Source organism: Crinia signifera, chromosome 11 (assembly GCF_055691185.1).
Source record: "Crinia signifera chromosome 11, ASM5569118v1, whole genome shotgun sequence".
In the NCBI taxonomy this organism is placed as follows: Eukaryota; Metazoa; Chordata; class Amphibia; order Anura; family Myobatrachidae; genus Crinia; species Crinia signifera.
In genome coordinates, this window is record NC_139227.1 from 51,920,850 (window position 1) to 51,939,003 (window position 18,154).

General features: G+C 49.1%; 1 protein-coding gene across 2 annotated transcripts in view; it reads right to left on the reverse strand.

Moving 5' to 3' along the window:
* The window catches only part of LOC146045182 (cadherin-1-like), a 32,563-nt gene extending 14,994 nt beyond the window's left edge, over positions 1-17,569 (reverse strand). Inside the window, exons 1-3 of one of the 2 annotated variants that reach the window (XM_083163890.1) lie at positions 17,434-17,569; positions 16,702-16,747; positions 6,030-6,144 (exon numbers count right to left, since the gene is read on the reverse strand). In XM_083163890.1, coding sequence (XP_083020016.1) covers positions 6,030-6,144; positions 16,702-16,728 — 142 coding nt within the window. In that variant the 5' untranslated portion in view covers positions 16,729-16,747; positions 17,434-17,569. Of the gene's footprint in view, positions 1-6,029; positions 6,145-6,438; positions 6,806-16,701; positions 16,748-17,433 lie in introns of those variants that run through there. The other variant, XM_083163889.1, reaches the window with a different exon arrangement.
* Between the last annotated feature and the right edge of the window lie 585 nt (positions 17,570-18,154).

An 18,154-nucleotide genomic window follows, 5' to 3' on the forward strand; every position in this document is an offset into this window, starting at 1 on the left:
CCGACATCCTAGTGGATTCTTGAGGAACGTTTACATTTGAATGCGTTATTGTCACTGATAGTCATTGTATACTTATAAGTGCAAATACGTTGAACACCGAAAGTGCTATTGGTTATTCATTATTGCGCCTTAAGTTCCAGTATAAATCTCTGTTTGAACAAAGTGCATTATTTTGTGTTCACTGGTCAGTCGAGAGGGTCAGTGGTGAGTTGGCATACCGACCCCGTTCCTGCCGAACATTCAATAGACCTGAATTACTTCACTAACCAGTGTCCCTTTCATTGCAACACTTGCCTTCCAACCCACTGGATATCTGAATCTCAGAAGAACCTGGTCCAAGGGAGATACAAGGTAAGGGGAAGAGTACCCATTGGAGCTCGGGTACCACACGCGCAGCCATATAATAGCAGATATGTCACAGTCAAAGGCTAGTGGACCCCTCAATATAGGCAGAACAAGGATAGTAAAGGGGACAAGCCAAACTGTAGTAAGGCGGGCTGACGGGAGCACAACAAAAGTACTGGCTGAGCGCTATGGAAAGCAAAGCTATGTCTATATACATTGGTCAGTAACTTCTTCCGGGGCGACCAGTTTACCAAATGCTCCTCTACCTTACAATTTATGCCCTGTGCCGTGGAAGAATCAGGTACCAAAGTGTCCACAGCTAAATCATAAAAATAACCACTGTGGAGATGAGAGGTGGAAGAAGCAGAAATAAATGTGGACTCAGTGTCAAGAAAATCCTCAATCTCAGAATCATTCTTCAGCAAAGTAGGTACCTCCAAACAGGGCCACCGACAGGGGGTGCCGTGGGTACAGCTGTCCCGGGCCCCGGCCTCTGGAGGGGCCTGGGCAGCTACCAACAGTGGCACTGCGCACCCCCCACACACACACACACACCCACACAATGCATCCCCCAACTCGGCGCCCCCCAGCAAGGCACGCACAATACACAGTGCAGCCTGCAGAGCGCCGAGTCTAGGATACAGAGGAGCTCGGCGCTCTGCAGGCTAAACTGTGTAGTGAGTGCTCCGAGTCCCGACCGTGAAGGAGGGAGAAGATGCCGTGCCGCCACTGCTGGAGGGAGATGTTGCGCCGCCGCTGCTTGTAAGTAATAGTAATTGGAGGGGGAGGCGGGGTGCCAGCGCAAGGGGGGGAGGGGCGACGCACAGGGGGGGTTCGCTGGGGGCTCGGGCTGAAGGTCAATCCCGGGCCCCGACATCACTAGTGGCGGCCCTGCCTCCAAACAAGGAGAGTGGTTAGCCAAGGGAGCCTGTTCTCTGTCAAAGATACCATATATATTTGAGTATAAGTCGACCCGAATATAAGCCGAGGCACCTAATTTTACAACAAAAAAACTGATAAAACTTATTGACTCAAGTGGGACCCTCACTCGAGTTTAAGGGGGTCATTTTCAGCATAAAAAATGTTCTGAAAAAGTAGGCTTATACTCGAGTATATATGGTAAGCATTATATCCTTACATTTTCTCTCAAAATAAGGTAACATAATCTGTGATAACTCAACTGCCAGCTGGGTAGTTAAAGCAGTACCCTCCAACTTTACATACATGGCCATCTCTCCTGGCATATCCAATTCAATAGTAATAGATAAGATAGCAGAAATAACAGTGTAATAAACCGAACAGTTTATCAGTTAAGTGACTCGTGAAGCTTCAGCGAAATATCAGTAATAAACAAATGAAAATGATAACCGTGAAGTCCAGATATAATGACAGTAAATTAAACTGATTAATATGAACAGTCCAAGTTTGGAAGCTGAGAATCCTTTTTCCTTAGATGTCCCAGTGTAGGATGATTAACACAAAACACTGAATGTACAGTATATGCTGGTTTAGTTAGTGAGAAAATTGCCTGTTTTGTCCAGACACTGGTGCTGTGGAAGGGGTAGCTTTCCAGCAAATAAAGTTCAGGACATAGTCCTGCGGAGGGCTGTGCCCCAAAAGTGTACCTCAACCAAGTGTTTCTCTGTCAAGCAGTGTTTAATGTGTCCCTATTACCTGTTGTTAAGGTACCACTTCATATAATAGGCGCTCAACAAGAAGGATTGAAGGCTGTCAGTGGTGTGATTCTCCCAGCTAAATCCCACAGAGTGATGCGATCTTGCAATCCACTCCTCTCCGGCCGTGCGATCTGTCCTCGGGCTGAATTGCCCTCCGTCCAGCAAACAGCAGGGTATCCAGGGATCCCCTCGTTAGTAGCAGGCTGCCTCTGTTCAGTAAAAGATGGGTGTGTGCCAGCGCCTGCTGTCTCAATAATTCATTACACGGTTCTCTAAAATTATTTTTTTATAAAAATAAATATAAAATACATACAATTACACATATATGAAAAATAAAAAAATATAAAATGTTTATCTCGTATTGTGTGAATCAATATAGCTATAACTCTCGCTTAGAGGTATATGTGGCAAGAGTCCAGTAATAGGGGTGATAAATTAGGCTGACGAATATATTACCATCCAATGGCTCTGGTTGTTTGGTAGCCAGGAATGCTGTGATGGTTGTGGTTCTAATTGCCTTATGATATCAAATCCTCAAGGGTCCCAAATCGGCAGTCCTCCTCTTTCTCTCCTTGGATAATTAGGGATGTTGTTAAACCCAAAGATGATGTGTCCAAGTGGTTTTCAAGGGGACGTCTCGGGATGATAATGAACCAGGTCACTTTTTGATAAGTGGATGTAGTCAGCAATATTGGAATGCTCAACGCGTTTCCCTGTAACCTCCGGCTTCCTCAGGAGCAAGTGACACGCGTCACGCGTTGAGCATTCCAATATTGCTGACTACATCCACTTATCAAAAAGTGACCTGGATCATTATCATCCCAAGATGTCCCCTTGAAAACCACTTGGACACATCATCTTTGGGTTTAACAACCTCCCTAATTATCCAAGGAGAGAGAGAGGAGGACTGCCGATTTGGGACCCTTGAGCCTTTGAAATCATAAGGCAATTAGAGCCACAACCGTCACAGCATTTCTGGCTACCAAACAACCAGAGCCATTGGATGGTAATATATTCGTCAGCCTAATTTATCACCCCTATTACTGGACGGTTGCCACATATACCTCTAAGCGAGAGTTATAGCTATATTGATTCACACAATACGAGATAAACATTTTATATTTTTTTATTTTTCAAATATGTGTAATTGTATGTATTTTATATTTATTTTTATAAAAAAATTATTTTAGAGAACCGTGTAATGAATTATTGAGACAGCAGGCGCTGGCACACACCCATCTTTTTCTTTGCTATTAATAATCTTGGGTTCCTGACAAAACCCTGTGCCAGCTGCCATTAATTGCGCATCACACACCATTTGCTCTTTTGCCTCTGTTCAGCTCATATGTGGTGGATGCCCTCTCAACAGCAGTGAGCAGGCATCAATCATGGGTGCTCCGGGTCACACCCCCGACCCCTCAGTGCAGCGGCGCCTAGGCAGCGATGGCCGGTCACCCAAAGAGCAGACTCTCCAGGGTCAGGGCACCACCGGCCAGGGTAGGGTGACTACGGGGCTTGCTGGGTTGGGTAGATTTGACTGGTCAGCGACGTCTTCCGTCTGCCTCCCGCCCGAACCCAGTCAAACTGGTTAGATGAGGCTCGCTGTGGAGCTCCCAGTCACCGTAGGGGTCGACGGTGGGAATGCGGCATCTGCAGCAGGGGTGCAGCTTCAGAGAGGATCCTAAGCACCTCATCCAAGGTTCATGCCAAAAGTTTGGCGGTCATGAACGCCACCTCTGTTGGTGGCTAGACTCCGGCTAGTCGATTCTCCCTCGCACCAATATAATTAGGTGAATCCTGAAGGTGTCCTCCACACGGTAATGGGTAGTGTCACTTCGTTGGAAGCCAGGAAAAGGCAAATGGAGGCAGATTAGTAGGATGATACGGGGATAGCTATTAAAATTAGAGATGGGTCGTTCACAAAACGAACCGGATCTTTTGAACGGATCCCTACCAGGGACGAGTGAGCCGCCGATCCCAAAAAGGTGATCCGGTTCTGTTTCGTTTACCATTGCAGTGCATTTTCTTGATCTCAGTGCTGCCACCTGTGGCAGCTGAGATGTACTACCTCTGGAGACTGAGTCCAGTGCTTTGACTACAAGTGATAGAAAGATTAGCTGCTGCTGCCAGGGATGGCCATCGGTGCAGACGCCATCGATGGTTTCCATCGATGGCGATTCTGCACCCAGCCATTTTTTAAAGTGAGCCGAGGATCAGTCTAAAAGATCTGTATCTTTCCATTAAGAGATCCGTCAGATCCCGGCTTAGCTTAATTCCCACCAAAGGGAAAGCCTGCGAATGGGCTGTGATAATAACGCAGCACGCTCACCATATAATGATCCCCCCATGCAGCACGCTCACCATATAATGACCCCCCCCACCCATGCAGCACGCTCACCATATAATGACACCCCCCCCCCACGCAGTACTCTCACCATATAATGATCCCCCCATGCAGCACGCTCACCATATAATGACACCCCCTCTCCCCCCCCCCCCCCACGCAGTACTCTCACCATATAATGATGCATGCACTGGCTGATTCGCTCAGGACTCTGTGGCTGCCATGAAATCAGGGCTGGAGCTGACGTCAGAGGTCCTCCCTTCAAATGGCTGTTCACAGCCGGGGTGCCGCCTGTCAGTAACCTTGCGTACGGCCAGCACAGAAAGTAAGACCCTGGCTTTCTTCGCAGGGAGTCCCTGCACATGCGCAGACGTTCGAAAATCGCAGCCCAGCGATTGGGTCTGAATAAGGCTAGACAGTATAGCTCATTCCTCATACCCTCCCCATTATCATCTGCCTCTTACACAGCACCAGGAAATGTAACATATAGACACACTGGACAGCTGCCCAGGGCCCCACAATTCGAGGGGTCTATGAGCAGGGGTGGGTATTGGTCACACAATCAGCATTCTCTACCTGCCTCCCACCCTGCAGCCAGACAGTGAGTGACTATCACCATGCTGATTGGTGGATGGCTGGAGCTATTCACCAATCAGAGCAGCATCCTCTCCCAGCCTGTAGCCAGACAGGGAATGCCTGATGCTGATTGGTGGATGGCTGGAGCTATTCACCAATTAGAGAACAGCATTCTCTACCAGCCTGCAGCCAGACAGTGAATGGCTGATGCTGATTGATGGACGGCTGGAACTATGCAGTTTATTGGTGTGCATGATAAAAGGGGTCCTGAAAACATGATCTGTCAGTGGTGCTATGGGATTGACACTATGGGCGGTATTCAATGAGCATTTTGTCGATGTGCAGCGAATCCTGTTTAGGATTTGCTGCACATTCGCCACTGCTCGCCGCGTTCCGGAGCCTCGCCGGCTCCAGTATTCAACGAGTCAGGGGCTCGCTGCCCCTGACCGGCAAATTTTAACTCCTGCGGCGATGCCGCAGGGAGCCTGAGGATGGCGGCAGGCAGGGAGATGGAAGTCTCCCTGCCTGCCCCAGAACGTTTGTGGGGGGGAGGTGGGCTCCCCGGGATCCAGGCAGCACAGGCTGCCCCCCGGGGGTGCCAGCAGGGGACCGGGTATATTCACTACACCCGATCATGCATATGTAATGATCGGGTGCAGTGAATATATGAATATCTAATGAGCGGCTCGGCTCCCGGCCCCCAGCTGGCTGGTCTGTGTAAAAAAAAAATATATATATATATATATTTTTTTAATTAAGTATATATTCATGTGCTTACAGCACATGAATAAAAATAGCATGCCCCTCCTCAGAATAAAATTCCTGATTTTTTGACACCAAATGTAAAAAAAAAAACACTTTATTTTAAAAGTTCACATTCCACTTCACCATAAAAAGATAGCGATTGCTACTCGGTGAAAAAAACCTTGAAATGTATTCGCCATCTGGTCATTGAATAGGATGATTCACCGTTTTAGTCAAAAATTCGCCTTACAGCACAAAATCGCCATAAAAACATGGCGAATCAGCCTCATTGAATACCGCCCTATCTGTTGCAGTGACAATTGGATGTGCCGGGCACGTCTCACCTCTGCCCAGGACTCTGCCCCGCTCTAGGACTTTACGGCTCACAGAGAAGGCGTAACGCTGCTCACTGAAGGCTGGCGCACATTGTGGCTGCTCCTCCGAGAGCCCCTGTGAAACCTGCAAACACAAAAGACCCAAAGCTGAAAACGGATTGCAAGCTTCTGTACATATTCCCAGCTGGTGGGACTACAAAGCCCAGCATGCTTTGGATTTTGCCTGGCAGGGCAATTTGGGACTTGTAGTTCCACCACTGGCTGGCCATAGACTACATTAATTACAGTGACAGCGGCACCTCAGTAATATTCACACAGTTCTTAGATCTCCTAATGCCTGCAGCCCTGGGGGGCCATCAGGCCCCATTACCTCCACAGCCGTCCAACCTAGGGCTGCTCTGTGCCCATCCACGCTTACCTGTACCAGCATCATGAGAACAGCCAGATGCCACCAGTCCATGTCTGCAGAGGCGTCTGAGTGTCACCCACAGCTCTCTGGAAGGAGTGAGGAGAATGCGGCTGATCCCTCCCTGTAATTCACACAGGACGTGGCAGCCAAGCCCCTGAGCCATATATCCAGCTGCAGATGTACAGGACGCTGAGGCTGCAATTCTAACATAATCCAGATAGAGAAATCCTGATACATCCAATCTGCAGCACGTCACTGTATGGCAAGATGGCGGCTTGTATCCTGCCGATTATATATGCAACTAAGATCTCTGTGTATGATTCTCTATGTATTGTGGATATTGGTCCTTATTCTGGTTAACTCGCAAGTCTGCGAATTTCACAGCCTTGCAAGTTACCCAGATGCCGCCCACATGGCCACCGCCCCCCCCCCCCCCCCCCCCTCGCATACCGCACAGCTGCAAATGGATGATTTGCATAGCCATCCATTCGCAGCCTTGGGTGCGGGGGAATAATTTGCTAGTTGGTTGATTTCTCGCAGATCTGAGAAACCTCTATTGTATCTCAGATCTCCAAGCACCCTGTGCGGGACGCTGGCAGGCAGCTGTGCGGGAAGAGCGCCCTGTGCGGGACGCTGGCAGGCAGCTGTGCGGGAAAAGCACCCTGTGTGGGAAGCGCACCCTGTGCGGGAAGCTGGCAGGCAGCTGTGCGGGAAGAGCACCCTGTGTGGGAAGAGCACCTTGTGCGGGAAGCTGGCAGGCAGCTGTGCGGGAAGAGCGCCCTGTGCGGGAAGCTGGCAGGCAGCTGTGCGGGAAGAGCGCCCTGTGCGGGAAGCGCACCTTCTGCGGGAAGCTGGCAGGCAGCTGTGCGGGAAGAGCGCCCTGTGCGGGATGCTGGCAGGCAGCTGTGCGGGAAGAGCACCCTGTGCGGGAAGAGCACCCTGTGCGGGAAGAGCACCCTGTGTGGGAAGCGCACCCTGTGCGGGAAGCTGGCAGGCAGCTGTGCGGGAAGAGCACCCTGTGTGGGAAGAGCACCTTGTGCGGGAAGCTGGCAGGCAGCTGTGCGGGAAGAGCGCCCTGTGCGGGAAGCTGGCAGGCAGCTGTGCGGGAAGAGCGCCCTGTGCGGGAAGAGCACCCTGTGCAGGAAGCTAGCAGGCAGCTGTGCGGGAAGAGCGCCCTGTGTGGGAAGCGCACCCACGTCATCAGGGAATTTCCATGGGAATGCCCAGCAATTTCGTGGAAACGCCATACTGAGACTGTTGACCTAAACATTGTCAACCCCCTATGCCATAAGCGATACCAGGACCGCCAGGAGATGTGTCTGCCTCTGGGCAACTGCTTGTTGTGAAGAGATTGTGAGTAGTCGGAACGTTGTCTGCTGCAGATAGTGGGGCAGATGTATTAAACCTGGTGAAGAGATAAAGTAGAAGGTAATAAAGCGCAGGAGTCACATCCCAAGCAAATTAAAAGTTTTGTGGGGATACAGGAGACTTGCCCACCTTTCCGGGGAACCCGGGACGGCCATTTGATTTATGAGCACGTAGTTAAGTGTGATATAGTTGCCTACCCTCCTGCATTCTACAGGAGACTCCCTGAAATAGCAGCAATCTCTCTCTCTCCCTCATTAGTCTAGCAATCTCTCTCATGTCACCTAGCCCAGATTACACTGTTACATTTTTTGGGGAAAAAAGGAATGAGAGACAGATATATTTACATCAGGGTTGCCGACTTTTTCTGTCTCCTCTCCGGGAGAAGCCCGGAGAGGAGACTTCCAACTGCAGTTCGGGGGGCGGGGCTTGAGCCATACATCATTAAGCCCCGCCCCCATGATGTTAAAAACCTCAATTCACGGATCTCCGTGGAGGGGGCGGGGCTAAAATGACGCGATTTTAGCTCCGACCCCTCCTCTGAGACCCGCGGATTGACGGGTTTCAATCCAAAGGTATGGGGGAAGACGCCACAATCGGGGGGTGGCGTGGGGGTCCCCCGGAATCCGGGAGGGTTGCCCACCTTTCCGGGGGGCCGGGAGGAGGACCCGATTTTCGGGATCCTCCCGGTAATTCCGGGAGGGTCGGCAACCCTGATTTACATTGAATCATCTGCACCATTTCCCAGCACTTTACCAAGTATAATATCTCTTACTAACTGCTTTGGGGCTCATCTACATTTGGATATGTCAATTTAAAAGAATCCTCTCAGATGTAGCAATACATAGCCACGCTTCTAGGTGCCACGTTCACAATCTCTTTTCACAATCTCTCCATATATGGAACTAGACATGCCCTCTGGGTGGAATATGACACGCCCCCTCAATGGGGCGCTGTGCAAAATTCTACCACCAACTATAATCTCCCTGAAACTAGTTTTCAAAAGTAGGCAAGTATGAAGTGTGCCCTAAGGGGAATTGAAGTGACAACAGTGCAGGAGGATCTTTCAAGGTGGGGTTCATACATTTCTAATAACTCCCCTTGGTCACAGGTCTGCCCAGTAATGTCTATTAGCTGCAGTAAGGACCATGAATACAACAAAAGTATTATTGTTATTTATTAAGAACTTTAATGAGAAAAAAATAAATAAAAATAAAATCCCCATTATAATCCCAGAAAACATAAATGTTCAGGTGCCATACTGGAGGTGTACACAAGATGGCGCTCCAACAAAAGAGATAACACACCATAACTACAAGTAGCTGATTTATCAACATTATTTTTACTACCATTCTCAGTTGTTGTCCACGTGGATCGAAAAGTGAAGGGCCCCACACATTGGGCGACATTCAGGCATTTTTTTAAGTGATTTTAATAAATCACTCAGAAAAAGTCTGAAAACGCATGTAAATTGCTGTGTGTGTACCCCACACTGCGATTTAAATGTGCAGCCCTGCCGTTCTGAATCCGCCCAAGATTCAGAACGGCAACGCCGGATAATTCAGTGAAGTCGCTCAGAAGCTCTACATATCTCCCGCACTGGTGATTGATACCCTGATATTATCTAGACTTCATATTAGGAGACATTGTTTCAGTCTTTGAAGGAATAATGATGGATATATATATACAGGGGCGGATCCAGGATAAAATGACAGGGGGGGCACCATGATAAAAAAGGGTTTGGGTGGGGGAGGTGCAGTGTTAGTGGTGCCAGTGTACATGATAAGAGAGCGGCAGGAGAGGGTGGGAATGGAATTAAAAATAGGCCCTGGCATTTAAAGTACGCAGGCCCACCATGGCGACAAGTGAAGGATGTAGTTGTGCGTGCGCCAAAGGCGCGCTCCGGAAAAGGGTGTATGGCCACTCAACAGGGGGCGTGTCAACACCATATACAACTTCTACACATTATGCAACAAAATACTAGACCCCATTATACTTGCCCCCTACACATGATGCCACATGGATTGAGCCAAAATTCAAATAATGCCACATGGATTGAGTCAAAATTTACATAGTAACACACACGGATTGAGCCAAATTTCACATAATGCCACATGGATTGAGTCAAAATTTACATAATAACACACACGGATTGAGCCAAAATTCACATAATGCCACATGGATTGTGTCAAAATGTACATAATGCCACATGGATTGAGCCAAAATTTACATAATAACACACGGATTGAGCCAAATTTCACATAATTCCAAATGGATTGTGTAAAAATTCACATAATGCCACACGGATTGAGCCAAATGCATAAAATGCCATACGGATTGAGCCAAAATTCACATAATGCAACATGGATTGAGCCAAAATTCACATAATGCCACACGGATTGGGAAAAAATTCACATAATGCCACACGGATTGAGCCAAAATTCCCATAATGCCACATGGATTGAGCCAAAATTCACATAATGCCACACAGATTAAGCCAAAATTCACAATACACTTCATAAACAGGGACATTGTCCACCAAAGGCTCGCATTAAACATTTACACCATAATGTCCATTACACGTTAAGTTACACGCCATTATGTCCATTATGTGTTATGCCAAACACCATAATGCCTATTAAAAATTATGCTACATAAGTGCTGCTTCTCTACATGCTCATTGCCAAGGGTTCCATGCTCATTGCCAGAGGTTCCATGCTCGTTGCCATGTGGGATTACATGCTCGTTGCCAAGGGGGAATACATGCTCGTGGTAAATGGGGGACAGCCGCCGCCAGGCAGAAGTGATAGCCACTGACAGTGGCAGAACTTGGCTGTATTCAGAGCACTGCAGGTCCCGGCTATTTGAAATAATACCCCTTTCACACCAGAAAATGCATTCCCAGGTTGGCCCCTTTTACACCAGTCTAGTCCCTGCATTTTCTGGTGTGAGGGGGAGAGAAAACCACCCCTCCCCCCTTTAACCAGTTATCTCATTTAACCGGCTATATCTTCGGAACCAACTGACCCATTTACATGAGACAAGTATCATATTGAAGAACTTTTGAGTGGGCTTTGAATGATTTTGATCCAGTGAAACTGGAACGTTTGGTTCCAGAGTAATCTGCCCTCAAAGAACATGAACAGTCATGAAATTACATTTCAAAAATAAAAAAATCAGTTTACACGCAATATCTCTGGAACCGATTGACCGATTTGGACCAGCCTGATATCATATTGAAGGCCCAGCGATTTGGAATTGAATGAAATCAACCACAAGCTTCTGTGATGCCAGGGCGGGAACTGGCAGCCGTCGGAACTGGGTGGGGGTCGGAATTGACGGGTCCCATATTATCCTATGGGGGAAAAAATGTTACAGGTTTGCCAGGTAATATCTCCGGTTCCCGGGGGGCTAGAGACACGGAGCTGGGCTCGTTGGAAAGCCCTGGTCCTCAGCTACAAAATAAATGACAGGGGGGGCACGTGCCCGGGTGCCCCCCCCCCCCTGAATCCGCCACTGTATATATATATATATATATATATCCATCATTATTCCTTCATTAGGTTCAGTGCTGCAGGACTGGTCTGCTGAAAGATCCTCTGTGCCACTATCCCAGAAGGACATAATGTGTGGGGTGTTCTGAAGGCCATGCACCTAAACTAGTCCGACACCATGGAGGAAGACTGCAGAGTCCTATAGGAGCACGTACTGTACCTGAGCTCACAGAAACCAGATCTCCCCCTGGTGCATCGTTCCTCAGCCTCCTGCAATAACCTTTCAGGAGCAGCAGCCAGTTACTGCACATGCTGTGCTCCCCCGAGCTGCTAGCATACAGGAGGGGGAACGCGACCATCCCAGCCCCTGCTCTTTATGGAGACAGGGATGTGTTGCTGAGCCCGCTCCCGCCACCGCAGATGCCTGCTCCCGCCGCCGCTGCCCACTTCTATCGCTGCTGCTGATTCCTGACATCGCAGATGCCCGCTACCACCTCCTCCGGTGCCCGACAATACAGGTCATACCTTCTGGGGAGGGGGTGTCTGGTGCCCCGGCTGGTCCCGCTGCTGCAGGCTTTAAACGCGGCAGATAGGGCTGGCTCTGAGAGCGGATACAGGCTGTCAGTGTATGAGAGCCTGTATATTCTGTCCTATCACATCTGTCTCAATGACAGCACTGTCACTGAGGCAGATGTATAGGTGCCGCTTCCCTGTTGTTTTCTTATGGGCTTTTCAGCCTCTTTTTGTGCATGTCCCTAAGCTCTGCCCCCCGCTGCTGACAATTTTCAATTGTCAGCAGGAGGCACAGGTCCCGATGCCTCCCAGCTTTCCCACAGTGTCCTACCACATGAATTATAAAAAAAAAATACAAATAAGATACTTATTGCACAGTATATGTGTTTAAAATATCTATATATTTTTTTTAATCATTTATGACAGGTGAGGCACTGCCTCCCCTGACTGCATGTCCCTGTGAGCAGGGCCTTCTGAGCGACTGTAGACTCCAGAGAAAGCCGCCATGAAGCCCCGCTGACGACGCCCAGAAGCCCCGAAGGCAGGCGCCTCCTGGACCCGCTGCACCACGCCCGCCCTCTGCACTCAGTGGAAGCTGCAGGAGTGAGAGGATGTGACGCTGGACTTTGGACTTGCTAAGTATTTTTTTTGTCCCCAGTGCCACCGATGATTAAAAGCTTGCAGTGCAGGGGGCCCCATTAGCCACCAAAGATTTAACTGGGTTTTTTTTGGGGTGGGGGCCACTAGCCACCAATTATTTAACAGGTTTTGTTTTGGGGGGGGGGGGGCACTACCCACCTATGATTAAACTTATTTGGGGGGGACACTAGCCAACAACGTTTATTGTTTGGAGGGACTCAGGAGGGGAAAAAACACTATTCCACTAACGTTTTTTTATTTGCTTGGGGGAGGGGGGAAACACTATGCCACCAACGTTTATTTATAAGGCCACTGGCCACCAATGATTTTGTTCATTACCAGCCTGGCGCCCACTGCCCTGGGGTGCCAGGGACAGCCTCTGGCTTCAGCCCGGGCCAGTGGCGCCCTGGAGGTGGGGGACCCATTTATTAAGGTTGGTCCCCAATCCCCCCAGGACCAGGCTTGAGCTGACCAGCCACAGATGTAATGCTTTGGCCGCGGGACCTTATCTAATAAGTGTCCCCTGGCTTTAGCATTACCCTGATGGCTGTTTGAGCCCGATGCTCGTTTCCAAAATATGGAGGACCCCGACTTATTTTTTCCCCCCGTATTTTGGGAACCAGGACCGGCCCAAGAGCTCGGTGCTGGTTTCGTGAATATAGGGGGACCTTATTTAATTTTTTCACCTGGTATTTGAGAAACCAGGACTGGCCCGAGAGAGCAGGGCTGGTCATGCTCATGGGGGGGGACCCCCACGCTATTTTATTACATTATTTATTTTTGGTGAGGTGGAACTGGATTAACCTCCTCCTTGGTCCTGCACAGTAATTCTAACAGAGAAGCATTATAGATTGCAGGGGGTGCCGAAACCCTTAAGGTGACTGCTGTGATGTCTCGCAGCAGTGCCAGCCAATACCCCGCGAGCCACCTGAGATCTTCGTGGGCGGCAGCACTGCCGGGAAGCATGGCCAGCAGGTCCAACCACCGACTCAGGTCCAATGCACACAGAATACAAAGAATATAAAATTATTATTTATTATTTTTTATTATTAAAAAAGTGTAATTGGTAGTTCCAATGTGTGGCACTCTCTTATTATACCTCTAAATATAATAAATTAAAGTGTATAGTTAAGTATATATTGTGTTTCTAGCTATCTGGCAATCTCCATATTGCAGATGGGAGCAGCCTAATAATGTTGTGATAAGAGTATCAATTAAAAAGGTCCTTTGACCTAATCACTGAATTGGTGGAACAGTATTGTTAATATTATTAGTCTAATAATTGCGCCCGATTGTGTTTCTATACCAATGCACACAGGGCCGCGCATCAGACCCGAGGGGACATCAAACTGACCCGATTTGATGGCCCGATTCATTGGAATTGGATGAAATCGGCCCAGTGTATGAGGGCCTTAACACTAGCTCTGGCTCTGCCTAATGGGGGAAGGATAGGAAGGGGTAATTAGGTGGCAAAAGGATCATTTTATGCCCCGTCTGTAATAGTGCTCACTATCCCCTCATATGACCTGGGGTGACCTAACACCTGGGGAATGTCTCTGTCATTAATTATTAAACCAACGCTCCCGATAAGCCAGGGGGAATAGAAGCTGTCTGAGAAGATGTGACAACATGATGCTATAAATTCCCACCAGTAGGGAGAAGCTGTACTGGAGGTACATATGGAGCGTCTCTCAGCCAGCACCAGGGCTCGCCAATTGCCCCCACTGGAGCTCCATAGTAAGGGGCATGCGCGTGTGTCTCGTGCACGCGCGTCCCAGTCCGGCAGCTGGCGGGGGCTGTCGACTCGCGATTTGACCGCCAGCCCCTGCAAGAATGAAGGACGCTCAATTTGTATTCAGTGAATGGGGCGCTTACACAGTTGTGTTTCATGGTTAGGGTGCATGTGTGGCTCCAGCTGCTGTGGGGACTGCTTCATGTGTGTGTCCCATGTATCTCAGTATGTATGATGCGTGCGCTCCCCAATCCCCCCAATCCCCCCTCTGCCAAGATACCCCCAGGCCTGAGCACACTGACCACCGGGTCTGGTGCGAAAGCAGAAGGACCTGGCAATATTAAGTTTTATGAGCTGCCAGCTCCGATCAGTGGAGAGATATCTGCACCCTCTCCACCCCAGGTAAACGCTGATCGCGCTCCCTCCGCCCATTATTTTTTTTATTTTTTTTGTGTCTTATATAGCGCAGCAAATTCCGCTGTACTTTACAATAGTATTTGCACAGCTGAGTATTCAAAAAGATGAATGGATATTACTCCTGGTTCTGCGCTTCCTTAGGCTGCCAAAGATAGTTACAAGTGAGGGGTATTCCCAAACCCTTCAATACAACAATGACAAGCAATAGAAAAGATAGTAACTTCAAACGGCGCCCCAGGTGGAATGGAGATTGTGCTTAGCAACCTTGTAAAAACGTGGTAATAAGAAGAAACATTAAATTATACTTCCATAAATATGGGTATGTGTCCTTCTTAGTATTCACATTAACTCTCAGAAATTTTCCAGTAGATGTATCACTCCAATATACAAATGGAGCGGGTCTCTTCTTTGCAGGCGATGGCGACGCCAGCCGCCATCCCCCGCCACCCACCATCTGTATCTGCGAAAGGGTACGCGCGCACGAGATGCACACGCGTCCTTTCCGACGGCTTCACCTGGGTCCCCGCCAGCTTGTTGGCGGTCATGTCACCCTACATTACTTGATCAGGAAGCGCTCCCACCTTCCCAGCCATCACCATCTTCCCAGTGATATCTGGGAAGATAACGCTGGCCACTAGAGAGCAAACACTCTGGACCAATTTATGATACCTGCTGCGATTCCCGTTGTCCCTCTTGTGTCAACCATTTCCATGTTGACCTTTTGCATGTGATGACCTTTTGTCAATATCAACCTTTTTATGTGTCAACCTATTTACTGTTGACCTAATATTCCGCACCTGTCCGGCAAGACACCTTATTCTCTCCACATTAGGGTTAACCATGTTTGGTCAGAAGGTGTAGCTGCTCCTGGCGATCGAATCGCCAACCACCAGCCGCAGCAATCCTCTGTTCCGAAGGAGTCCTCTGACTCCCGCTGCAGCTCCCCCAATGCCCCCAGCAGCTGCCCCCAACTTCCCCCTAACCATGCCCGTCTCCCTGAAGAGGAGACAGGCAGGGACTCTGCTCCCCGCCGTCGAGTGACTGGGATGTGTGTGCGTGTGAGGTGCTTGCGTGTCCCCGTCAGATGGATCGCCTCTCCGTTGGTGATCGCCAGCTAAGGGAATCTGGTGATGCCAAGCTCTGGCTGAGAAGCGCTCCATCTGTAGTTTCACCATCGATAGGAGGTCTCTGATGGTTGTGGAGTTCTGATGGCCAATGGTAGCCGTGCTCTGCGCATTCATGAAGCTAAACCATCGATGGCTCCTCATCTGCGACTTATAACCATCAGGGACAGAGCGGGCACTGGACAATCCCACACCACAGAACAGGCAAGTAGATACATAAGCTGTGGCCAGATAATTGTTATATATGAGGAGAAGGAGGAGAGATGTCCTGGGGGGGGGGGTGAATGCCCAATGGCAGGTCCCAGTGGCGCACACAGGGGGTTTCTGTGTACCCAGAATCCCCCAGGAGTCTAAGGGCCCTAAGCTGAAAGCTGAGGGCCCCCTCTTTCCATGGGCACAAGAATTTTAAAAATCGGCCCTTGTGAACTGGAGATATCTGACTTCAAAGCAGTGGCCCCCATCCAAACCTGTTAATTGCTCTTACCAGTCAGATATTTCAGGTTCTGTCTGACTTAGAGCTTTTCTGAGGGTATATTCCAAAAGCTGGGACTCTCCCCCTTTGATGGACACTAGTAGCTTGACTCTTCTGTTCCCAGTACCAGAGGTATCAGCCTTCCAGCAGCTGGTTACTGCTCCAGCTCCACACACCTGGTATGTAGTTTTATATACTCGTTGGCAGATTGCTCTGCCTCCTCAACTCTGATCCTCTAGTCCAGTGGTTCCCAACCCTGGTCCTCAAGTACCCCCAACAGTGCATATTTTGCAGGTCTCCACACACAATCACAAGTGCTATAATTAGCTCCACCTGTGGATCTTTTCAAATGTGCCGGAATAATAAGTGCACCTGCCAGGTGACCTGGAAAACGTGCACCACCACCCCCCACCCCCATTTGAAGTAGGCGTGGCTCTTGCACGGCTCTACCACACACCGTAATGCCCATTGCACATGTGACATTGCCCCTGGAACAGTGTGGTGCAAATGGTGTACCTGGACTTGCCGGCTTCCGATCTTCATGGCCTCTTCTTGGATGAACCTGTGGCAGGGAATGGCACAACCCAAGGAGAACCCAAAAAAGCAAAAATACCACAATTAGCAGCGACAGTAATTTTATTAACCACTACATGGACTGGCCGCTGCAATATTTCAATAAGTCGCAAATGATGTAACAAATACTCAATAAACAGACATTTATAGTAAAGCATAAAATCAAACAATAATCACTCTCTACCTCAGCAATCAATTTAAATGATTCAAAAATCTCAATATACTCTAACAACAAATCAATTAACATACACTGTCATGGAATACCAGTCTCTGGCTCAAACCAATGGTCCCTCGTCGACAGGTCCTCAAGCATATAAGGGTATGTCCCTATGATAGTGTGCACACTTATTTATGATTCACAGAGAATGGTGAATGACAAAAACGATCCTCACTGAGGGGCAGGCAGATTCCCGGCTCAGGGATAACCTCCTGTTTGTAACTGTAAAACAGGCTGCAGGGGTAGCCTCAATATAGAGCTGTCCTGGACAGGGTGAATCTAGCAGGCACTTCACTGCCCTGCTTCTGTATCCTTTTACTGGGGTTAGGCAGACCTTGTCCTTTCTGTAGGGCTCAGTAGGGTACTAGCCTTTGTAGTGGGAGTCTATGAGGTGTCTCTATTTCCTGATATCCCCTTACAAGGGGTGCAGTACTGCTACAGGGGGACTGAATCAGTACCTTGGTTGCTGCAGTGTGCTCACTCTCTCTCTCTTCCTGTTTTCTCCTCACACTCTTCACCTTTCTCTCACACTCCATTTCTCTGTGACACTGGGTTCTGGAACTCCACACTGCAGATTTCCTTCACAGGGCTTTCTCCTCATGTCATGCTGCCTGGCTGACCTCTCACCTCTCCTTCCTGCATCCCAGCAGGCTTCTCTCTGCAGGACATAGATTAGAGCAGCCAGCAGGGTCCTAGTGCTGGCCAGGTTAGTTTAACCCCCTTGCAGCCCTGACAACAGGGAAGGGGTTTTAGTGGGCAGCTCTTGCTTCCATTCCTAGGTCCTTACAGGGGCACAGGGGCCCCTGTACAGGGGCACCTGGAGTGGGGTGCCACATACCACCATGCTGGAAATATGACTGTCCGCAGGCAACAAAACAGGTACATTAACTCCTGCACAAAGTCCTTTCAATGTCCATGACAAACATTCAAACGGTGGGAAAAAAAACAGGTGCAAACAATTATACATTCAATCACAAATATGCATTAATACTTTTCTGCCACCCGACTACCTAAAGTGGGCTCCCTGGGTCAACCATCTGTCCGCCACAGGACTCCCATCCTTCTGCGGTCCAAGTGCTTCACTGCTGTACATGGCTGGCGCCCACTCTCACGGCGTGCGATCGGCTCTAGGCACGTCTCGCCTCTTGGTCTCGCTTCTTAGATCTCAGTATCGCCTGC